This window comes from Pagrus major, chromosome 14 (genome assembly GCF_040436345.1).
Source record: "Pagrus major chromosome 14, Pma_NU_1.0".
NCBI lineage: Eukaryota > Metazoa > Chordata > Actinopteri > Spariformes > Sparidae > Pagrus > Pagrus major.
Window position 1 is genome coordinate 18399031 of NC_133228.1, and position 22807 is coordinate 18421837.

Below are 22807 nucleotides of genomic sequence, written 5' to 3' on the forward strand. Positions count from 1 at the left end.
ATTTGGTTGATCAAAATTAAATGAATCGCTTACTATTCTGATAATCAACTAATCATTTCAGTCATTTTTTAAGCAAAGATATCAAACTGAGCCACTTCAGTCTTTATAATAATAAATGAAAAGTCTTTGGGTTTGAGGCTGTTTGCTGGACAAAGAAGCAATTTGAAAACACCATTTTGGTTTTGGGAATTTTTAATAAGCATTTTTCACAGTTTAATGACATTTCATTGACTAATCAATAGCTGCAGCTCTAATATTAATTAGCTGCAGCTTTCATGATCCACTACAGGTGATGTTTGTTGTTTTAACGGTCGAAAGTAACGCTCAATGCTGCCCAAAGTTAGCCTGCTAATGTGACCTGACTGAGGCTGTAACTAACAATTTATTTTCATTGTCAGTTATTAGCTGAAGTCATTATTTAGACTATTAAGTGACAGAAAGTAGCATAGCACAAGATGATGTCTTTTAAATTGCATATATATATATATATATATATATATATATATATATATATTGCTAAGACATTCATTAGCACTGGAACTTAGTAAATCTGAATATTTAACCAACCAGGTTCATACTGTGAAGCTACAAAACAACATCAAACTAATGAACAGTTAAAGAGAAAACTAAGTGTATGTGATTCTACTGAAATACTAAATGTACCTAATGAAAACATGAACAGTCCTTGTTTACCTGAAACACTCTTACCTTTGCCACTGTAGATCCTTTTTGCGAAGTTGTCACAGCGAACAGTGTTTGGTTAATTTTCTGTCAGTCAATTCCCAATCCCTGCCAACCTCCTCATGCTTGTTTAAGTAAACCCCTCATCACTGAGCTTTGAAGCAGAAAGATTTGATGGAAGCTGCATCTAAGATGACACGCTAAGCAGGCTTCTAGGCTTCCAGTTAGATAAATAACATGCTTTTCTGAGGTGGAGAATCGGTCTGAAATGACGTGCAGAAAGCTAAAAACTGGCCGAGGGTCTTTGCCATGTCGTCACAATCTATCTGCCTCTCATTGCAAGTCCAGAAAAATGCAGGTGAGACATGCTCAACCAGCTGAGAAGTCCGTATTGTAAGGAAAGAGACTGTGTGGTGGTAATTTTTGGAAACAATACATCGTATTGGCAGAGGTTTTGTTGCACATAGTGGATGCTTCTACAGTATCAGAGCAAAATCCCTTCGGTCAATAAACAGCTGCTGTGACGGTTCGCTGCCTATTTATCATGGCAGTGTCAATGTATGTTTGTGCTTACATAGAAGCTTATGGGTGAAGCTGTGAAGGGATGTGGTCACCATGGAAACCTGGCATCAGTACAGCCCGGTCGCCCGCTCTGTCATTACCACGCGTATCTCGGTGTCGGTCGGGTTGTCTAGAGGCCAGAGGAGGTGGTTGATTGAGTTGATGAGAAAGCAGCGAGCCGCTGACCCGCTGCAGACCTCGCTGTCGGAGTTGATGCACCGCTGAGCCGTCTGCATTGTGATTTCTAGCAGTGCTTACTCACTTGCTGTGTAGGATTGAAGAGGTTTTTACCATTTGTCTGATGATCACTGTTAATCTGTTCTTTGGCAGCAGTAATCACTTATTGATTTTGGACAAAATGGCTACAAGTTACTGATGACCAGATGACAGGGAGAGCTACATGAGTATTAATTGTATTTCCAGTTGTGGCCAGTAAAAACTGAATGGTGCTCACGTAGTCAGTAAAAGTAAGCTTAACCATCCCAACATCTTTTCTCCAAAGGCTTCAAAATAATTTACACTTTTGTTTCTGCATCGCTAATGACTATGACGACCTGAAGGTGTGAATCAGCTACACGTCCAATGAGAGGGAACTCCCCATGTGGCAAAAATAAATGCAGTGGAAGTAAAGTGAGATCAATATCGCGCTGATTCATTAACCAGGCTAAACGCCAAAAAAATCTGAAAGCTGTTCTTAATTGCAATCATTTATTTATAGATGTTTCTTTAGTCCAGACAGACTTCCTGGTCCACTCATGCACCTAGTTTTCATGTTCAATAAGGAATTAGTACCAACATTTAAAACCTTTTTATGTAGTGAGTGTTGAGAAAAAGGAAAGAACTCATGACAACTTCATCCCAAGGATAAATCATGGTTTTACAAGTCATATTTTATTCCATGTGCTTTACAAGGATATAAATAATGGCCAAAATTACAAAAATCATTGTGCTGGAAGCCCAAGCCTATGTACATAGTTGGTCAGCAGTGATGTCACCAAATAAACCATTTCAGTTTCCACTCAAAATACAATCTCTACCAATCTACCACTTTTTAATGTCCAACCTTTATTTTGGTACCTTGTTTCCAGTGCCACGTACTGCAAATCCTTTATTCTTTTCTCTTTTACATTACATGTATGAACAATGAGTTGGCAAAATATCTATATACATTTTATAATTGGATAATGTCTCATCCAAATAATACAGTAATACTGCGTTTAAAATAGTACATCTGCTAGATAAGAGTAGAGCCCCATGAGAAATGATGGAGGGTTTGACCTGACAAGAGTTAGCTAGCCACCTGCAAACATTCACTCTCCGTGTGTACAAGTATGATCATCTCGTTTCAGATTTTTTAAAGGATGGCCATCATTCTCAAGCCCAAAGTTTTTCATCTCATATCATAGAAAAATAATGTAACATTAAGACAACAGTAGACAAGAATTGCACAAGAATAATCATAATCATCATGGTAATATAATACTCTCATATTAAACATTAAAATGTCGGGCAATACGAATAGAATACTTTTTTTAAACGCCAGATGCTGTTTTTGTTCACATACGTTCATCATCATCATCCGTCATGATGAAGACACACCTGTTTGCATCTTGAGCGTGTTGCAGCAAGTCCAATCACATTTACACGCTTGTGCATATATCTCTTTATTATTTTCTGACTTCAAAAGAAAATTAAAAAAATCAAACAAAAGAGCCAGCCAGACGTCCTCAAACCCATGTCTATTCCAGCACGGACACATGCCCACTGGTGCCGTTAGCGAGCCCATTGTCTGTTACCAGCAGAGGCCCAAAAGCTCACAGGTCATGCCTCCCAGTTGGGCACATAAAACAGGTCCTGCTTGTAGTTGCAGAAAGTTGAGGCTGCTTTCAAATAAGTGTACATTCAGAGCAGACCGACGTCTGTCAAGATGCAGTCCTGTTAGTGTGTGTGAAAGTGTCAGTTGTCATATGTTTACTGTGTCAAGCATCATGTGGATGAATGGTGGTAAAATTGTGTAGTCAACCTTAAACACTGTGGAGTAGCGTCCATGTTTGGAGCAAGAGGGTCCTTTGTAGTCCATTTTGCATTATGTGTGACAAGGTCCGTGTTTAGGGCTGGCTACATTCTTTGCATTCCACAGTAATAGACATGAGCGTCCGGCATTGCCCTGCAAAATGAGATGACATCACTTATCGAGAGAGCCCTCACACCCCGCCTCTCCACCGGCCCCCCTGCTCAGCAAATCCAAAATGGCCACCATGCGTCTCACAAGCCACATGCTAAAACCTTTTACATACAAGATATTTTTTGTTTCCCCCAAAATAAAATTCACGGCCAGGGAAAAAAAATCCATGTGGTTAAAGAATTCTGAACATATACACACATGTGCTGAAAAAAGGTGCTATAAAAGCAGAAAAAAAAAAAATCTTCCTGTGTCACAGGTCAAGTTTAAAGTCAAAGAAATTCACGAGTTTGTTAGCATTTTCAAAAAAATAATCTGATAGAAAGAATCAAAAAAGTTTAAATACATTCTAGTAGCCTGCTGGATGAACCAGTTTGAGTCAAAGTGAGACTGTGCTACATCACCTCTCCTGTTTTTATTAAAAAATGTCTAAAATGTCTGAACTTCCCTCCAGTTGTCATTTTCTGACAACAGCCCTCGTCATTGTCAGCTCCCACTCAGGGCTCAACAGACAGCTAAAACACTGTCACAGCGCTTAGCAGTATTCTGGTAACAAATCTCTTTAAAACTGTCAGGGGGCAGTTTGACAAAAGGGGCTGAAATGCAGACAAAAGCGAGGGATGGAGGCAGTCTGGAGAAAAAAAGGAGGAGAGAGACGAAGCCAAACGGTTGCACCCATCGACAGGAAGAAAAAAGACAAAGCAAAACAAGGAGCTGGAAGCAGGACAACCGACTGGTTGACCGCTGACTGACCGACAAACAGGAAGTGGAAAAAAGATGGACCATTTCTCCTACAGGTGGAGACAGAGAAGTGCACCAAGGTCATGCGCCAGCCCTGCAGGCAGGAGATTGGGGCCCGGGGCCAAAGAGGGGTTTAGAGCAGAAAACAAAAAGAAGAGGAGAGGAGACAAGGAGAAAGAAGAGAGAGACAGCGCAGCGCCAAACGTCATCATGCAGTGGACAGGCTCGGCTAACGGGGGCGGGGCGGGATGTTTTTGTTTTTTATTTTTCAGCCGGTGAGGTGACGCGGCGGCGTGCGTCGCTCGTGCCCAACTCCGGGGCGGGGCCCCAGTACAGGGCAACCTCTGAAAGGCACACACACACAGGAGTGGACAAGGCGGGTGTATGTTAGAAAATAGTGGTCTCGTACTTGGTGTTGACTCCTCTCTTGGCCTCCTGACCCGGCTCCACAATCCACGGCACGTTGGCGTGGCCCTTCTGGTCCATGGACGGCTGCTCCATCTGACACAGAAAGAGACGGAGAAAAGAGCCCGATTATTTTCAAAGACCTGCGTATTCTCAGTTTTGAGAGTACTACACATTACTGTATTCATTCAATGCTTTAGGATGCATGTTTTCAAACCAAACAATTCATCATGAAAACAGCTGTTTTCTGTTGAAAATCGACATTTTGCACACTGTAGGGGTAATTTTCCGATACAATTTCATGCTAATAAAGTCAGTGAAAACAGAGTGAGACGGTAGAGTGAATGAGATGGAGGATGTGCTGTTTATTAAGTAATGGAACGGAAAGATAATAATTCAAATGAAGCAGGAAGATTAGGTACAGATTACAAATGAGGAAGCAGAACAGAGATCATGGACGGACGCTCACAGTCTGAGAGAAGAAATTCCTTTTAATTTTCCATATCTATACAAATCTAAATGCAAGATGCTGCTGGTCCTGGATAATTACTTTGTGCTGTTAAGGCTGCTACTAGCAATTATCTTAATGTTGAGTAATCTTTTGATTGTTTTCTCAATTAAAGGAGACATATAATGCTCATTTTCAAGATCATAATTTTATTTTGGGTGACTACTGGAATAGGTTTTCATGCTTTAATGCTCAAAAAAACACATCAGTCACAGAATTAAAGACAGGACCTTTAATATAATATGAAAAGGCATCAGTTAGCTGTTTGGTGTATAATGTGTCAGAAAGATGCGAGAAGTGTTTCCTCAATAAAGCTCAATTTGACGTCCTCAAACTACTTGTTTTGTCCACAACCCAATGATTTTCAGTTTACTGTCAAGATAGCTGGCGATGGATTTAATCGTTGCAGCTCTATTATACAGCAGTGCACTTCCTGTACATCCTATCCGTTACGATTGTTGAAGAGGAGTGGACTCTTGTCTGTTGCTGCCACCGTGAAGCTATTGTTGCCTCAAAGCTGAGAAGCAAACCAAACAATCTAAATTGCTTTCAAAAATAACTCCACAGCAACCAATCAAGCAGCTGGGTTTTGTTGCCGGGGGTGTTTTTATTCGTCCAATCTAGTGGTTTATTTTCAGATAATTTGGGGGGAGGGGAGGCTCGACTGTGAGAGCTGCAGTTTAAATTTGTCCTTGTACTCTTACTAAAGCTTATTATAAAACAAATGTATTAAATGTGTCTTAAAGTAGTATTAGTATTTTATAACATGTTTTAAAGAGCTACTTCTAGGGCTCATAGAGGTCTGTAGCTCACTAACAAAACCATGTTCCCCTTATCTTCTCTCAACACACTGCTACAGCACCAATACGGAGACTAACTATAATATTAATCCAGTTCTCGATCCTCTCCCTCTCACACAACCACAGCAAGACCATTTAATCTTGTTATGGGGGTTACAAGATTACGGACAAACAGCAGCACAGCACCATCATGCTCGGTGAAGAACTTGTTCAGAGCATCACAAGGATCAGTCTCAAATTCATCGACTAGACATGAAGCCATGAAATAAACTATGCCTGCCTTCAAAATAAGTTTTTCCACCAACACCCTTTTCTGATTTTCTGCAGAAGGGTCGGAACATTAGCACATGTAGTAATGCTGCAGGGACATACAGCACTGCAAACCTTCAAAGGGACCTCAGTTATCCAAGTTGATGCGAAACAAGCCGTATGCAATGGGAGCGTATCTCACTTTTGCACATTTGGAACGTTGCCTGGCACACAGTGTTCGCTCTGGCAGTCTTCTTTTGATGACCCTTTAAAAATGCAGCTGCCTTGTGTGCATGATGAAGATGTGGATGAGGGGGAAGCAGTGTGGATCAGAGAGGAAAACACTCCAAGAGTTAAAGCTCATTCCAAGCATTCAATGAAGGTTTTTAATGGATTGAACAGTTTTTTATAAACAGCTAATTTTACCAGGTGTAATTTGTAATATATGACCAGTGATTGAAGGTCGCTCCACAATTAGAGGTGGCAGCATAACCGCAAACTGCTGCGCACTATAGTCTTTGCTGTAGCAATGTTTGGCTGTAGCTAGCTGCCGTTAGCTCAGGTACTTGTGGAGCTAGTGGCATTTTTAGCTGACTGTTTGCTGGACCGTGGCCTCAGATCACTTGAGGAGGTACCGTGGGCAATGGGGCTCAGCTCAACTGGACTCAGAGACTGACTGAGGTTAGTTTGAAGACAGGGGATACAGTATGGAGGCGATTTACAGTCCCTGACCAGGACTATGACTTGTGAAGTGTATTTTATGATGAGTTAACGAGGCATTTAAGCTGGTTTTAGTTAGATAAAAGAGAAACTTGATCTCAGACGTATGAACGTCTGTACAGTTGTATTTTTCTTTTAAATAAGGAAGAACGGTATAATAATATTTCCTTTCTTGAAATTTTGTAAGTTTATTTGGTGTACTTACTAAGTAGCGAAGTCGCTGCTCACATACATCTCCTAAACAGAAACTACAGGCGGACAACTGGCTAGCATGCTAACGTCTGACATAACATCACATTCTGCTGTTAACGTTAAACTAAAATCATGGCCACATCTTGCACATCGCCCCTTTAACGTAGTAGTTATTGCTTCAAACACTTTTGTGCATCTATAAAGAGGCAGTGTATCTCTATCCAGGGGGTGAAAAGGGGCAGTGGGACACATAAAAACTGGCCGAGGCACTAAAGTTGAGGTCTGCATTCAGCTCTGTATTGGCTGTAAAGAAATGAAATGGGTTGGCTTTGCGAGACTGGCTGAAGCCTCGCACCTGTTTTATTATAGCAATGCTACTAACTTGATAAGGAGAAAGAGGTAGTAACTGAATAATGAGACACACTCACTGCAAACAGAACACACAGGGATGCAGAGTCAGTTGAATCAAAGCGACAGAATAAAAATGGAAGCTTAAACTTACAGATGGCGCTTTCTCCCCGACTAAAAGAAAATCATGTGGAAAAAGTAAAGGATAAGAGAAGGAAAAGCGTGGAGGACCTGTGACTGAGCTTTGTGAGGAAGATGGAAGAGTCGAGGGGGAGGAAGAGGAGGGTGGAGAGGAGGCCGGTGAGGGGTGTAAATGTGGCCCAGTGACCAGCGGCTGGAAGGGGGCATGATGACCTACAGGGGCAGAGGTCATATACAAGTCAAAGTGGGGCCCCGGTCTGCAACACCAACACCGAAAAACAACACAGCAGCAAGGCAAAACCACAGCGATGACAGAGCGGCTGCATGGCAACAGTGTGGAACAGCACGATTACTGTAATACAGCAAAACTAAAGCAAGAGTAAGTCGTGTTAACGCCACATTTATATAGCAACTCCTGCACGACAAAACACTCCCGACAAGATGAGTATGGCACGACAACTGTACGAAAACCTCACTCTGCAAAAGCACCTCACAATACAAACTCAATTCAAATTTTCCAAAATCATGAAAAATTCTGCCAGTGAGGTGAGATAGCTTATATTTCATGGTACCGCTTTATATGAAAGGTGTCCTGTCATGGTTATGACGGTGTAATGTCAGTCTAATGAACACCGCTTCACAGGCAGTGTTTCCCATTTGGGTTTTGAGTTTTTTAAAGAAAGTGTAAACTCAACTCTCCCAGAGCACCAAGAAAATGAACCGGCAGCTATTTTCACTTCACTGGAAGGCTTTTTCACTCCTTACAAGCAACACGAGGCTGTAAAACTCAATCATACACGGTTAGGGTCACGTATTCCATCTCATGTCGAAGCTACACTCAGATTACGGTAACATGCCGATGCTGATCAAAGACAATAGAGTCACATCAGACACACTCACACTCATAAGAGCAAGTTAAGTGGATGTTGAGGGAGATTTACAAGCCGATATGCTCACATACAAAACATAAATATAATCAGGAGGGTGTGGAGAAACGATACTCATGGGCAGAGAAATAAAGCAACAGTATTTTAAAGCACAGGGGCTTGAGACGTGCTGCAGGATGGAGATTATGGCTGGCAGGTGGCAGGAATATTAAGTGAATCCTGCAGTATCTTTGCCCCGCTGCACACCACAAGCCATTAACTATGCCACACACATATATGAACGCGGGGAGGAAAAAGGCAATTAATGGTTAATGTGACGGTTGCAGAGTCAGCAGATTGTGTGTACACATGCTATCGTACATCATCTCTGTAGGCACAGGACCACACGCACAGGAGGTGAGCGAACACACGAATACTGCTTATGCTTGGTTTTTCCTCATCGTCTCATATCTCGCTCTCACTTTAGAAAGTGAGACCATTCCTCCATCACCATCTCTTTCTTCCATGGCTCACAGTATGTCAATGGACTTAAATTTGGTCGAAGTGCACTGATATAGCAGCCGCCGTAACTGTATACCGGGCCCTTTAGACACACACACGTGTGCCGCTGTGCCAGTCGATGCGTGACGGCGGAGGAGGGGAAATGTGTGCGGAGTGGGTTAGCGTGACTATTTTAAAGCTCTGTCGGGGGTTAATGGGAGGTTGAGAGGGTTACAGATAGACTTTGTGACGCTGTGGTTGGTTGATGCATGAAGAAAGGCCGCACACGTGTGCACACAGACAGAAGTTCGTGCTAGAATGTGTGACACAAGTATCTGATATCACAAAGCTAGGGCAGAGTATCGAATGTCAATATTTAGTTGTTACTGACTGAAATTAGGCTTGGGGTGTTGCTAGTGACTAATTTACCTCATGTTTCAGTGGACATTTAAACTTAGACTGGTTGACTTTGGTGAGAAACTTCAGATGTCAACATAACTTTTGTATGATTACAAGAAACTTCCAGAGAGCACCTGTCTTGCTAATGTTGATCAAACAGCTCTTGATTAAAATTAAGCCATTTTTAATTACAAAATTCTTGTACAGCTGCTTGCTTGTTTGGACATTTAACATTCAAGAACTGTGACGTGTATTTTTTTCCTAAAGCAAGGACTTACAAAAGTTTTGTATTGGCGCTAGGGCTGTACCTGGAACAGAATTGTCCACGTCGACTGAGAGTTGCCAGTTTGGGATAATCATCTGACTGGCTGAAACACAGTCTACGGAGATACTGGTGGCTTCCAACACTGGTTTTAGCCCGGGGAAAAACATTTTAGCATTCTGGCCAGACAGTAGACATCTGTGAAGTCATTAATATTCAACTAAAGATGCAACCAACGGCTGAAAAATAGGTAAAACATCATGTCTAGATTTTTTATTCATTATGTCAGAGTAGGGAGGGCTGTATGCCTGAATTATGGAGTAATGCATGACGTGCTGAGGTCACAGACAGGGCAAGGGATGAGCCAGTATCACATTTTTATGCAACGATGTATCATCAGGATAATTATTATTGTAAAATTAACAAACTCAACAGTCAAGTGTATATTTCAACTTTGTAGGACTTATTGAACATCAAATACACTAAAAAAACACTATAAACAGGTTAACAGTAGCAGGCACCCACTGCAGTTTGTCGTATAGCTCAGGCACATCAGACACCCCTGCACACTACAGCATTTCGAGGCGCTCATGGACTGAAATGTCAATAAATTAATTCTCCATGCAGGGCTGCAGTATGTAGCAGTCTTCCACTTGAGGATTCTTTATCTTCTTACACACAAACACACACACACTCTCTCTCTCTCACAAACACACACAGAGACACAAGCAAGGCGAGCCAAGCAGGCCTCCCCTGAGCTCAATGCAAACAGGCCTCATCAATCAGCCCACTGTGTAAGAGACTGCAGGGACAACAAGACCGAGCGGACGCTTAACAGATCAAATATCCACCTACACCTCTGCCACGCTGTCCGCTGGGCCAAGACTCTCTCTCTCTCTCTCACACACACACACACACACACACTAAACACAAGCGCTCCAGGATAATCCCAGTGAACCAAACTGAGTTGATGCAGTTGAGCAGGGATGAGAGACCGGGACGAATCGGAGCAAAGGGATGGAAATTGTGGACAGATTCCCGTGTGAATGAGACAGAGTTGATGGGATGCTGGTTAGTTCAAGAGGGTGTATGAGAAGTTAAAGTGAAAATCCATCTTAAAACACAATTCTCTACTGTATGTTTATTTTGAAAAGAACATGTAAAAGTTTATCGTGAAAAAGCTGTAAGATGTAGAGGATCCAGTTAATAGAAATACTACTCGGCGAGGAGAACAAGTTTACTTTAGGATGGATTTTCCCTTCGAACAGTAGTGCGGTTGTGCGGCAGTGATGCTTACAGATTTGCGGATGTTGACACGAGGTTTTGGGACAGGTTTGCTGGGCTTGCTGTCAAAGCTCTCCGGCAGTGTGGACGATCCGTGGCCGCTCTTCCTGGCTTGCAGGGCCAGCTGGTAGGCCACCTCGAAGGCCTGGCCGAGTGTCAGGATGATCTCATACGCCAAGTTCTGACAAGAGGGTAAAGGCGAACAGCCGTTAGAATACTAATACGATATTAAAGGTACTTTTAATTTGAAATTTGCTTATAAAAACACACAGTTTTAGTGCGAGTACTGACCACATCAAAAGCAGTGAAGACGTGGCAGTAGTGGTGACTGGACTTGAGGTCTTTGGTGATGTAGGCAAATGTAGACAGATCCTCTGGATCTTGAGCCGCACACGAGATGTTACGAATCTCATGTTCTGCTATGATGTTCTGCAGAGAGAGAGAAAGAGAAGAGGAGGAAACAGAAGGCAAAGATAAAGATAAAGAGGTGTAGAGAGCGATTGTTGATTATCTCCAGTGAGCCACTTCATGGAAAAACAAATCTGATTTATTATTCATCTCATTTCACACATCCCAAAAAACCATAATCACTGTAGCGCAATTTTGGTTTGAGAGTTTTCCGGAGTCACTGAGTTGGAAATTGTCCTCTGGTAATGTCACCAGAGAACACTCTGACTCTGTGTTGTGTTAATTAAAGCACATCTCGGAGCTGTGAGTTATGAACATCAAAGCTTCAAAGGAAAGTTTTAACATTAGGTAAATACATTTTTGTCATACTAAGCAGTTCTCTATCTATTGTCTTTGATTCTATGAAAAGATATGAGCCTGTTGATCATTTTTGTAAGGAGAGTTGTTATTTGGATGCTGGGACAGCAGATAAGCTAAGAAGAAAGAAGAGGGAAGATTTATCTTCACATAATGTCCTGGAGAGCTGATCCAGGTGCAACTGCTGCCCCATTTTGACTTCTCTGCGTTGTGCCCCTTATCTTCTTAATTGATTAATTACCCTTATTATTTTTTCTCTTGTACCATTCTCTATTCGGTAAATAAGTTTCAGTAGTATCTAAGGACTTGGAGAAAGCTGAGCTGTAGATTTTCCAAATCTCAGAGCAGAGTCTCTAAGCAGGCAAAGTGACGATGCAAAATGAGTTGTGACTGCCTGATGGCCATGCTAGAGGCAGGACCAGCACTTTCTGTTCTGTAACCATGCAGAGCCAAGGGAAGACAAAAGTCTAACATGAAACTGTTTGTGCAAAAACAGACACAACACATACTGGTTTCTAGTGTCACAACACATTCTCGCTGCCTTTAGCTTCGAATTATGACGCTCTACCTACCCCATCAGTTTTGCACGTGAAGGGCTTCGCGGTCAAGTTAGTCATAATACGTAATATACAATGTCCGGTAAGACGTTTAAAATGAAGCTTGCTGACGAACAATTCACATAGAAGACATAATTACTTTTGGAATGTCATTTACGTTGTCAAACAGTCATGGTTTGGCACAGGGTTAGGCACAAAAACTACGTGGTTAGGTTTAGGATCATACTTGGGGTTAATTCAGCCTCATAAAATAAGTTGCATATGTAGCGTGTGCGTCATTTAAATACATTCACTTACTTTTGTTACATAAATTAACAACAAATCAATCTTGACTCTTGGTCACAAATGAGAGGCAAACCCTGGTCTCCAGAGGGCAAAGTCCTGTGAATGAGCGACCCCAACCACCCCTGACTCAGATACTACTGCACTAGAGGGATGCTTCAAGAAGTGACGCTACAGGGGTAAGTACAGCTAACCAGCTGGCAGCCATGGCATGATTTTATGTATTACTGGAGTCTTTGCTATGACTGAACGATTCATCAAAATAATAACATTCAGCTGCAGAGATGCCTCGGCCTACAAATAACATTCTCCAGATCTAAGAGTAGATACTTGTTTGTTCATTGTTCTTTTGTGAAAATATAATGGAAAACTTACCATTTCTTCTACAATCCTGACTCATATCACAAAATCTGTCAACATAATTGCAATGTGCCTATTTTTCTGCATATTGTTCAGCACACGTCTCCGTGCTCTGTGCTGTGTTGCCTGAGGAAAATCACTGAACTCCAAATGTACTATCTGCAAATTATGCTCATCTTCTGCTGTGTGTGTGTGTGTTCTGTGCATAAATACTTTTATGCAAGCAAGCAGCTTATAATTATCTTAAAATAGTTTCTCACTGTGCCCCATTTTTACCCACCTGAAGTAAATTAGATTGTCTTATACTTGTACTGAACTGACAGAAACTCATTACACGTCACAAATGAAAACGCTTTTTTCTGTTCAAGTTGCACTCGCACTGGGCACCCGTCACTCAGCTGTCACTCTGGACGGAGGACGAATGAGGTGACGATTAACCGTGTGAAATTACTTGAAGTTTTTATTATGAGCTTTTTAAACATTCCATTAAGGATTTAATGAACTGAGCAGCTTGTTATTGATTCTCCTCAGCTCATCTATTCCATACTGATTATTTCCTGGTTGTGTTTTGCCCTCTTTTCCACCTTATTGATTTTTTTTTTTACACCATATACTTTAAAATCAGTCAGGCTGCAGTCGAAGAAGATCTCACCGAGCGCTGCTATGCTGACACCTGTTCAAAAGCCTGACCTTTCGCGTGTTATTTACAGTAGGCGTCGCAGGAAGCCGGGGGTTGTGAGCGTTACCTTATTTGTGGCGTCGATGAACTTCACTCCTTTGTAGGACACGGAGAGCACGATGGTCGGCACTTTCTTCATCTGTTCTGTCGACTTCTTAGAGCGCACAAAAAAACAAACAACAAAAAGAGGAGAGAGGCAGCAATGACTTTCAGGCACTAAAAGAGGAATGAGCTACTGTTCTGAACCAGGGCCATTTTTAGCTTTTTGGGGTCCCTATGTGCCCCACTTTGTGAAACTATATTGAGGAGCTCCAAATCCTCTCAGGCATGCATTTAACATTTAAATGCATCAGTCTGGTACACTTTAAGAAGGAAAGGAAAAGAGTAAACACATAAAAATATAGCTTTCCCCTCCAAGAAACTCAATATATTAAATAAATGATGTCAGTACACTGTCTGGGGACAAGAAATGGGCCTTATTGAACTTTTAATCCTCATTGTTGAAAATTACAATTAGTCTCGGATTGTTAGAGATCCCCACTGAATTTAATAACCTTTTTAGTTTTGTACAAGACTTAAATCCATGTCTGGGGACGTATGGGAGTATGTGAGAAAAACAAGTAAACAACCCGAATAAATGAAGAGAAGGATGAAGTAAATGAGATAATCCATCAGTGTTTTGGTGTCACTTCAATTCCAGCATCTCCAAAGGTTAAAGGTTAGGTCAGGCGCCTCATAAAACAACTGCTTCTGAATTGCATCTCTGCAGCGCTGCGTCCATTAAGTCTATTAGCTTATAAGCTACATCGGGCTCCTACTATATATCTTTCTTCATTCCTTTTAATTAAATATTGGCACTTGAACACATCTCAATTATCTATATTTAAACTCATTATGCAGCGAGGTGCTGTGGAGATTCGTGTGATTTACAGCAATCTCTGCATCTCCCTCCAAGCTGTCATTCTACCTGCCAGAAGCTTTAATATATTCAAATAAATCGACGTGAGATGAGTCCCTTTCCTGCTTTCACTTCTTGTCTTTCATCATTTGTCTCTCCGTATCCATATTTCTATCACACTCCATCCCTCCTTTCTCCCCCCCGTCAAATCTACTTTCTGCCATCCTTTCCATCTCTTTGTTTTTCTTTGTTCTGTTTCCTTCCTCCCTGCTCGCTGCGCGTTGCTTGCTGCTGCGCTTCGGCCTTGTCAGGATCAGGTAGCGATGAGAAGCTGACAAAGGCAGCGCTTGCCTGGCTTCGCTGGCAGATACCCAGCTACAGGCTGTGAAGTTGGGATCTTAACATCCACAGTGAAGGGATGGAGGGACAGATGAAAGGAGAGAAGCTGGGAACAGGCAGGGAAGACGCATAAGAAGATCCATAATGATACAACGCGCATCTCATTACACTTAATTACGACCTTAGTTTGCAGCAAAGGAGCGTCCAACTGAGGAAGGAGAGAGGAAGAAGAAGAAAAGGATACCATCTGATGTGGCAACAGAAATACAGAGACAGAAGAAAAGAGGCAGAAGGGGAGAGGAACAGAAAAGCTTTGCTCATGAATATTAAATTTATCTTCACACTGCAGCAGCACAGGGTGAGAGTGAGGGATGTGAACTGAGGGGCCAGAGGAGAGAGAGAGAGAGAGTAAGTGTTACGGTGAAAGATGGCGAGGGGCGAGTGAGCAGGAAGAAAAGACCTGATAGCAGGAGACAGATAACAGCAGTGAGGAATAAAAGAGAGGAGGAAACCGATAGTGTGAGCAGCAGAAAGGACACAAAGTGAGAGGAGCAGATAAGGTGATTTGAGGTAAAAGGAGGGTTACTGAGCCACCCAGGCTGGGATATTAAAAAATAAATCCCTCCATTCACTTAATCCACCATCGTGATATTTTAAGTTTGTTTAAGTTCTGGAGTGAGTGTGAGGGCACCCACGTTATGAGACTGTGTCCCAGATTTAAAGGTCCGGTAAGGGCTTTTGGAGAAAATGTTAATATAATGTGCAGCCATGTGCATTCATTTTCAGTTAATTACAACTTCTTATATTTGTAGCTTGTTCAGACCTCATTTTAGCAATATGAGTGTGTTCCCAGACCTCAGCAATAGATGTTAATAATGTCAGTTTCCGAACAATAGCAGGAATAAAGTGTGTTAGGCTGTGCTTTACCCTCATTTTGGCACAAGCATCTTGTGTGGACTCCGTCCCTCTCAGCTCCTTCACCAGCATGGAGCCCAGGTACTGTGAAAAGACCAATAAACAAATGCTCAGGAGAATACAGACGTATGTGAGAGTCTGGTTATGGCTGGTTAACTCCTAATCTCTGCCACTCCCTCACTCTGGTGGTCTGGCCCATTTTAAGGTCAAATCACGATATATGATAGACAGTATATCTTGATATTTTGAAATATCCTCAAAATGAATTGCTGTGATATATCCAGTGGTTCATTCTCATGTCCTTGAAACCAGTCATCTTCTGAAATTTTCACATGAACCAGGAAATGTTTGGCATATTTGACCTATAAATGCAAACAGTGGTTTGCTGAAGTGATTAAAACATTTTTTGTTTTCCAGCACGGCTGAATTATTTGTATTGCCTGGATGAAATATACGGACAAACATGTAGAATGTGTGTATTTATTAGATAGACCGTATTTATTATGGCGTATACCTCTCTGTGACGGCTGTACTAACATGGAGTTTGATTAAATACACACGGACACACACAGCAGTGATTAAATCCACCTTGAGAGGCTCCTGGAGAGACATTAAAACCAGAGTCTGGCGAGTCCTCGTCTCTGGACGTGACTTCGTGGTCAGACATTCTGCACACGTAGAATCTGATTTAATAAAGAAGCTACTAATGGTGACAGTGTTTTACAGGGACGATGTTTATGTCGACATTACAGCACTTAATGGGTGTGACATTCACCACCTCGCAGTGACCTTGCTGCTTATGGAACAAGTCTTATTCCCCAAAGTGGGAACCTAACAAGGCTTTTAGTGGATTAGAAGAGAAATATTTAGTTTTTTTTTAATCTCCGCCTGTTTGACTCTACAGTACACGTCTCCAAGATTAAATCTCTACATCACAGGATTTATTTTGTATTCGATTAGCGATACATTTGGTTATGGAGGCAAAACCTTTTGCGCAAATTGCTTTTCCTGATGAGTTAATTTTGTGTAGCACAGACTGTGACTAGATTCTGGTCCTTGGCAGATCAGAATGAGGTCATCTGGGCATGTTAATACTTTGTCTTGATTCAAGCTAACAGTCTTAAATCGCTGTTATGGCAGGGTTGCTGGCACTTATCCTAGAAATTGCATTACAGTTTTCTCAAGACCAGCTGCTGTCTTGTCCACCATGGCTCTGTGGCAGTAACTGTTGGTGTACATAAACAAAATCTCTAAATGAGGTCTGGACCAGATTCAGTGTCTGCAGCTAGCTAGCGGTCATGTGAGGCTATATAAAGCACAGTGCCTGCTTCGAGCCAGGCTAGATACTAACATCAGCATGCTAAGACAGTCACAGTGACAACGCTAACATACTGATGTTCAGCAGGTATTCTGCCTGGCTGTGTTCATCATCTTAGCACTACACTACTGCACTACATATAAAGTACAGCCAAGACTGAGGTTGAATTTTTATATAACTCACTCATTTAAATAAAATTAAAGACTCTGTATTATGCTGCAGCGCCTCTATTCAACCGCTATTGAATGCCCTGTTATAGTACCTGTGTCTTTAAGTCCAGTCTGCTTTGATTGGTCAGCTGTCACAGGCCTGAGCAGGCACCGCCTACTGTGTTTCCGCCTCAGCTCCATCTTTGTTTTTGCAACCAGGGCTGTGCTGGGGGCGGTGACTGTATACACAGAAGTCCTGACGGCTCGTTTGAGGGCACGGTTTCTGAATACACGCTGTGTACATTTCTCGTGGATTGTCCGTTTTTATACTCCACCTTCACTCTAACCAGGAGCCACTGAGCTTCACAATGGCTCTTCAGAAACCTACAGGTGACATCACGGAGACTACTCCATGTTTTATACAGTGAAAATTAAGCCAAACCTGTTTAATTGTTAGCACAGTTGCTTTAAGACAGACTTTAAAATTTAACGTTGTTAGATGTCATTTTTTTCAACATGTTTTATGATTAGCTTTAAACTTGACATTAATTAATGAAGTAGGAAAAGGAAAGAAACATCTAATGATGACAGTATTGTTGGTGTATCCTAAGCTTGAATGTGAATGTGTGTCATAAAAATGTATAATCATGCGGAAATTTGTAGAATATAAAGGAGGTGGTTACTCTTTCCATGAAGGGCAATCCAGGTTAAAGCCATAATTCTTTATAGATTCAAAAGGAAAATCTACACTAGTCAAAAGAACACCGTCATATTTTGTACATTCGATGTATCTGCAGAAGCTTTTAGATTAATATAAAAGAGCAGACAGAGCCGATGTTGAGATAACATTGTCTGTTAATGATGTAGAGCGTGGTAATGATGTTAGAATGTCTGCAGGGTTTTACTGGAAATGGATCTGTAATAACTTGAGATAATACATTTTTGAGCTCTGGTTGTAAAGCTGACGTAATAAAGTTAGGATGTCATGTGAGGTGGTGCTGAAAAAGTGGAGCTTTTGTTGATTTCGAGCCCGGGATGAAAATGAGTCCAGCGCCGATGCATCCTTTTATTCTGTGCTTTTGGCTTTTTACCATCCAACTTGCTCTATTAACACAAACACAATACCCTTTCCTCTCTTCCTCTCCTCCTCTCATCACTGTCTTATCCATCTCATTTATTCTTATTCACTCTCCATCTCCCTCCAGCTTGCCAATATTCATACTGAGCGCTCTGCTTCCCCCTCTGTTGTGGCTCCCGCTCATTTATCTCACTCTCTGAGCTCTCTAGAGCCCGTTGTCCTGGGACAGCGAGCATTAGAGATGTTGTCATAAATGGCTCCGGGAAAGGACCTCCATATTTTCCCTCGACAGTCCACCGTACGCTCTCCACTAGATCCGCAAAGCCCATCGCCTGTGCAGTTGTACACCTGTCAGAGGCCTAATGGTCCTCGCTGTTGATATCAATCTTCTGGAGGAAATGCAAAAGCCGAGATTTCTGACTGAGAGAAGACACGCTCTTGAGATACTTATCTCTTATTCACTGCCTCTATCTCATCTTTTCTTGCTCGCATTCATATTTGATTTCAGCATCACGTCCCATTTGCTCGAAATTTTTCCATCTCTCTCCAACTATCCTCTCCTTCTCTCTCTTACTTATCATCTATCCCACGTCGACTTCATGTCTTCACCACGGCCAATCAGAGCTTGTATCTCCGAGGTAGGCAATTACATCCCATTTCTTTGTGTCTGAGAGCAAACGGCATCTCAAATTGCTTTCCTGCACCTTTTCTTTTACCTGCTTGAAGTAGATTATCATTCCAGTCTGGATGCTGAGCATGTAACCAATCAGACGTGCAAGGCTGTATCCCTGGTAACGTGGATATATAACACCTTTTATGTAACTGGCAAAGGTCTAAATTTGTCAAAGCGCTGAGAATAACTGAGTGCAGTATTGACTGAAAGGTGATGCTGAGGTTCATTGATCTTTTGTATTATTACCGTAGGAGTGTATTGATTAGGCACGTAATCAGCAACTCAATCAACAGGAAATTAAGCCAACTATTTAAATTCAAATTTTTTTTTTTTTTTTAGCAAAAATTACAAAAAAAAAATCACTGGTTTCAGCTTCTCAAATGTGAATGTTTTCTGGTTTTCTGAGTTTTCTATGATGGTAAACTGAATCTCTTTTTGTTTTTATGCAACACATTAAAATATTTAAGGCTAACTCCACCAATTGTACACATTAAAGTGTGTTTACAGGTCTTGGGGAGTACCATTCACTATTTTCTGACATTTCGTAGAGCTAAAAGTGAATCAAGGAAATAATCTGCAGATTTATTGGTATTGAAAATAATCATTAGTTGCAGACCTACATGCAAACACTTATGTATGAACTGTGAATACAAACACACAAGAGTGCAGTGAGGTGAAGGTTTAGGACTCACGTAGGCTTCGTAGTCACAGGACTGAAAGATCAGCTTCTCGGGGTGATGCTGCCAGTACTGCACCGGGGTGGACGAGGTGGCCTCGTTGGGCGGACGCAACGTGATCGGCTCACACCACTCGCCTGCCTGAAACGACAACCAATGGCACATCAGGTCACAAGCAGGATCACACAAGATTATAAGATGTTCATAACATCAGGGGCTTGTGCTGTGTATCTCATGTCGACATAACTCGTTGGCCTGATAAATGTAAGTTCATAATGTAACAGCTGTCCTGGCTGAACATGAACATGCCTTCAGTGAACATCCAAGAGGAAATTAAACTTGGATGAATTAGGCTCGACAACTAAATGTTCCCACTCTTCAGCTCAGTTTAAGAGCTAAAGAGTGAGCTTTCACCTTTTACACAAAGGAAATAGCTAAATCCTCTCTGCATACTTCTCTAATGTCTGTGGATAACAATTAAGCTTGTTTTATGGCCTTTCATTCTTTAGTAAATGAAACCAGATGATTTTCTTGCTTTTACAACCCGTGACCATATGTTTGTGCGTCTGTCTGATTGCTTGTGTGTGGAATCCCGGTCAGAAAGTGGGTGAGGCGTTGTGGAGAGGAGATCAAGATCTCACCTCCACAATAAACAGCCTGGGGATAAGCTTTGGCATTGGCCAAATAAATCTACCATAAACTCCACCAGCTTAACAATATTACAGCCATTTTTTTCCCACAGACTTTGACCCTGCAGACGAACTAAGCTGGATTTTCAGTTACCTAAAGTTTTTAACCCTCTACTTCAAGGACCAAAAAATGTGAAAGAAGCTGTTGCACTTGTCTTGGGGGAAAAAAGTGAAGGAAGAACCAGACGATGAAACATGAGGTAACATACGCATGCCGACAGTCTGGGAACACCTTTCTATAATTGTTATCTTTCTATTCTGGCACAGCTGACTCATCAGTGTCACCTCAGAGTGTTGTGTCTAAAAAAAAAAAAAAATGGGGGGGGATACACTCACTGCACACTCACTTAAGATTCAGCAGGGAAACGATAAGCGTGTGGTAGTCTGCGGTGATAAGCTCTGTGATTCACACGGAGACACAAAAAGACCCTAATCATACTGAATCAAAACACAGCTGCTGCTGAAGATGTCTGCACAAGACTAAATGTGTGTGTGTGTGTGTGTGTGTGTCTGAGTCATTGTGCTGATTGGATGTCATAAAGTTCTAATTTTGGGTGAGAATGAAATTGGCTCGAAAGACGAAACATTCTGAAAAGTATGTCTTGTTTATGCAGAACTATTAAATGTTGCATCTCTTGATGTGAGAGACAGACGACTGGAGATAAACATTTATTTCGGAAAGCAGTAGTTTATGCCTGGTTGCGGTTTGCATATTTTATCACACAAAGTTTCAGGCATAAATTTCGCGTTGCTGTTTGTAAATTTTATATGAGCTCTAAACTGGTGTCAGATGGTCTGCCTGCTGCAGATTATTAATGGTTGATTTTCAGCAACCGAACAGGCAGATAAAACACTTTTGGCTCGTATCCTGTAGCTATTAGGAACCAGAATTTAATTAGTGAGATACTTCATTTATGGTTTAGACATATTCAAGATGGGGGATGTAGCCTGTGGGTCTTGAAAGTGAAGCCAACGCAGAAGTGCCTTAAAACTCTATTCCTTTAAATGACCAGCCGACTACACTGGTTGCAAAAGTCTGATTGTATGTAAGCTTATGAGAAAATGACCCCACTTTTCACTTGACTTATTACTGCAGTAAACAGTTTTCTGTTGAGCTTATCATCTCAAACGCTCGTGTCAAGTGTTCTTCAAAACAGCATGATGTTAATTATGTTAATTATGTTCCCATTTAGAGTGAAATACATAATAAAGCGGGGTATGCTTAAAGGCGTGGCTACCTTGTGATAACCTAAAAATGTCTTGTTCAGCATTGGGTTGCACTAAAACACTCAATGAAGTCTAATATTTTTTCCGGTAAGCACATTTTGTTTCAAACCTGTTTTTACTCAGCCCAAATTAGTGTCTTAATTCATTAATATCACAGTTAACATGCATTAAAGATGCACGTTACTAACCACCCAGCTTGCTAGGGCTGGTGTTAGCTGACGCTTCTTCCCAGCTTGACCCTCTCTCAGAACAAGTTTTATGACATTAAAAAAAATGGAATATTACCAGATTTACCCTTAAAGCCTTTATTTAGCCTACTGTATTTCTGACTATAGCCATTCATAATATTCTCCTTGAGTCCATCCCTCTCTCCCTCTCCCTGCCTCCATTCATCCCTCCAGCCTGGCCTCCCTTCCTCACCATGCTGACTTGGGCCATCTGTCGCTCCAGCTTGGATCGCGGCACGTCGTCGAAGTAGTTGTCATTGCTGCGCTGCCTGCGCCGGGCGTCCGCCTGCATGATGAGGTGCTGCACGTCCAGAGATCCGCCCGGGACCCCCGCCGTGTACGCTGCCTGGCCCACCGACGGGCTGAGCTGGGGAGGAGTGTGGTTCCCTCCGGGCTCCTGGGACAGAATGAGATTGGAGCGGTGGAAGGAAGCAAAAGAGGGTTCATTCATCATTTTATAATGTGCTGTGTCACTGCTGCGAGTACATTAAGTAGGGCAGTTGTGTTCACTGTGCACTGTCACTTTTTATTTTTCGGCTACAGTGTCGCCGTACTGCTGATCATTAGTATCTTAAAGTGCTTTGTAAAAGTGGGGACAAAGATGGCGTCCTGTTACTAGAGGTCCTTGAACACAACACTGAAGTCCTGCTTGATCAGAGTCACTTTAAGTGAAAGCATTAGCCTGATCCTTTGAGTGGAAAAATGATGTTCATATAAAAGGTTCTTCAAGCTGAGCAGAGACTAAAATTCCCAAAAGAATTTGAACTTTTATACGTTTCAACGGTGCAACGACCTTGCACACTAAAGGGTCAGCTTATTCCTCCTGAGAGCTTATTCACTCTGAGTTGATCACATGTGAGAGGAGTCTCAATAGAGGAGGCTTTCTCTGATGATTTTCTTAATTATTTCTGGGCTGTGGAGGCCGAAGTGTATAAACTCTGCATCCCAGCTCTCATCCTGAGCCATTTGTCCTGACGCACTCAGCTGTCAGCCACTGTTTGTGTAAACTCAGCCCTCTGCTCACGCTGCTTAAGCACATTACTGTACCCTGTGTTAAGTCATACTTGCTTTGCGTCAATTACAAGAAGAATTTTCATGAATGGAGTGAAATAAAGGCTTAAACGAATCGATTAG

General features: G+C 41.8%; 1 protein-coding gene across 4 annotated transcripts in view; it reads right to left on the reverse strand.

Annotated features, from left to right (window-relative positions):
* Positions 1-2098: 2098 nt before the first annotated feature.
* The window catches only part of anks1b (ankyrin repeat and sterile alpha motif domain containing 1B), a 236862-nt gene continuing 216153 nt past the window's right edge, over positions 2099-22807 (reverse strand). For 3 of the 4 annotated variants that reach the window (XM_073480860.1, XM_073480858.1, XM_073480859.1), the window contains 8 exons: positions 21867-22070; positions 19546-19671; positions 15648-15719; positions 13551-13637; positions 11132-11269; positions 10854-11021; positions 4575-4666; positions 2099-3409 (listed from right to left, as the gene is read on the reverse strand). In XM_073480860.1, the coding sequence (XP_073336961.1) occupies positions 3361-3409; positions 4575-4666; positions 10854-11021; positions 11132-11269; positions 13551-13637; positions 15648-15719; positions 19546-19671; positions 21867-22070 (936 nt within the window). In that variant the 3' untranslated portion in view covers positions 2099-3360. The remainder of the gene's footprint in view (positions 3410-4574; positions 4667-10853; positions 11022-11131; positions 11270-13550; positions 13638-15647; positions 15720-19545; positions 19672-21866; positions 22071-22807) is intronic. The other variant, XM_073480861.1, reaches the window with a different exon arrangement.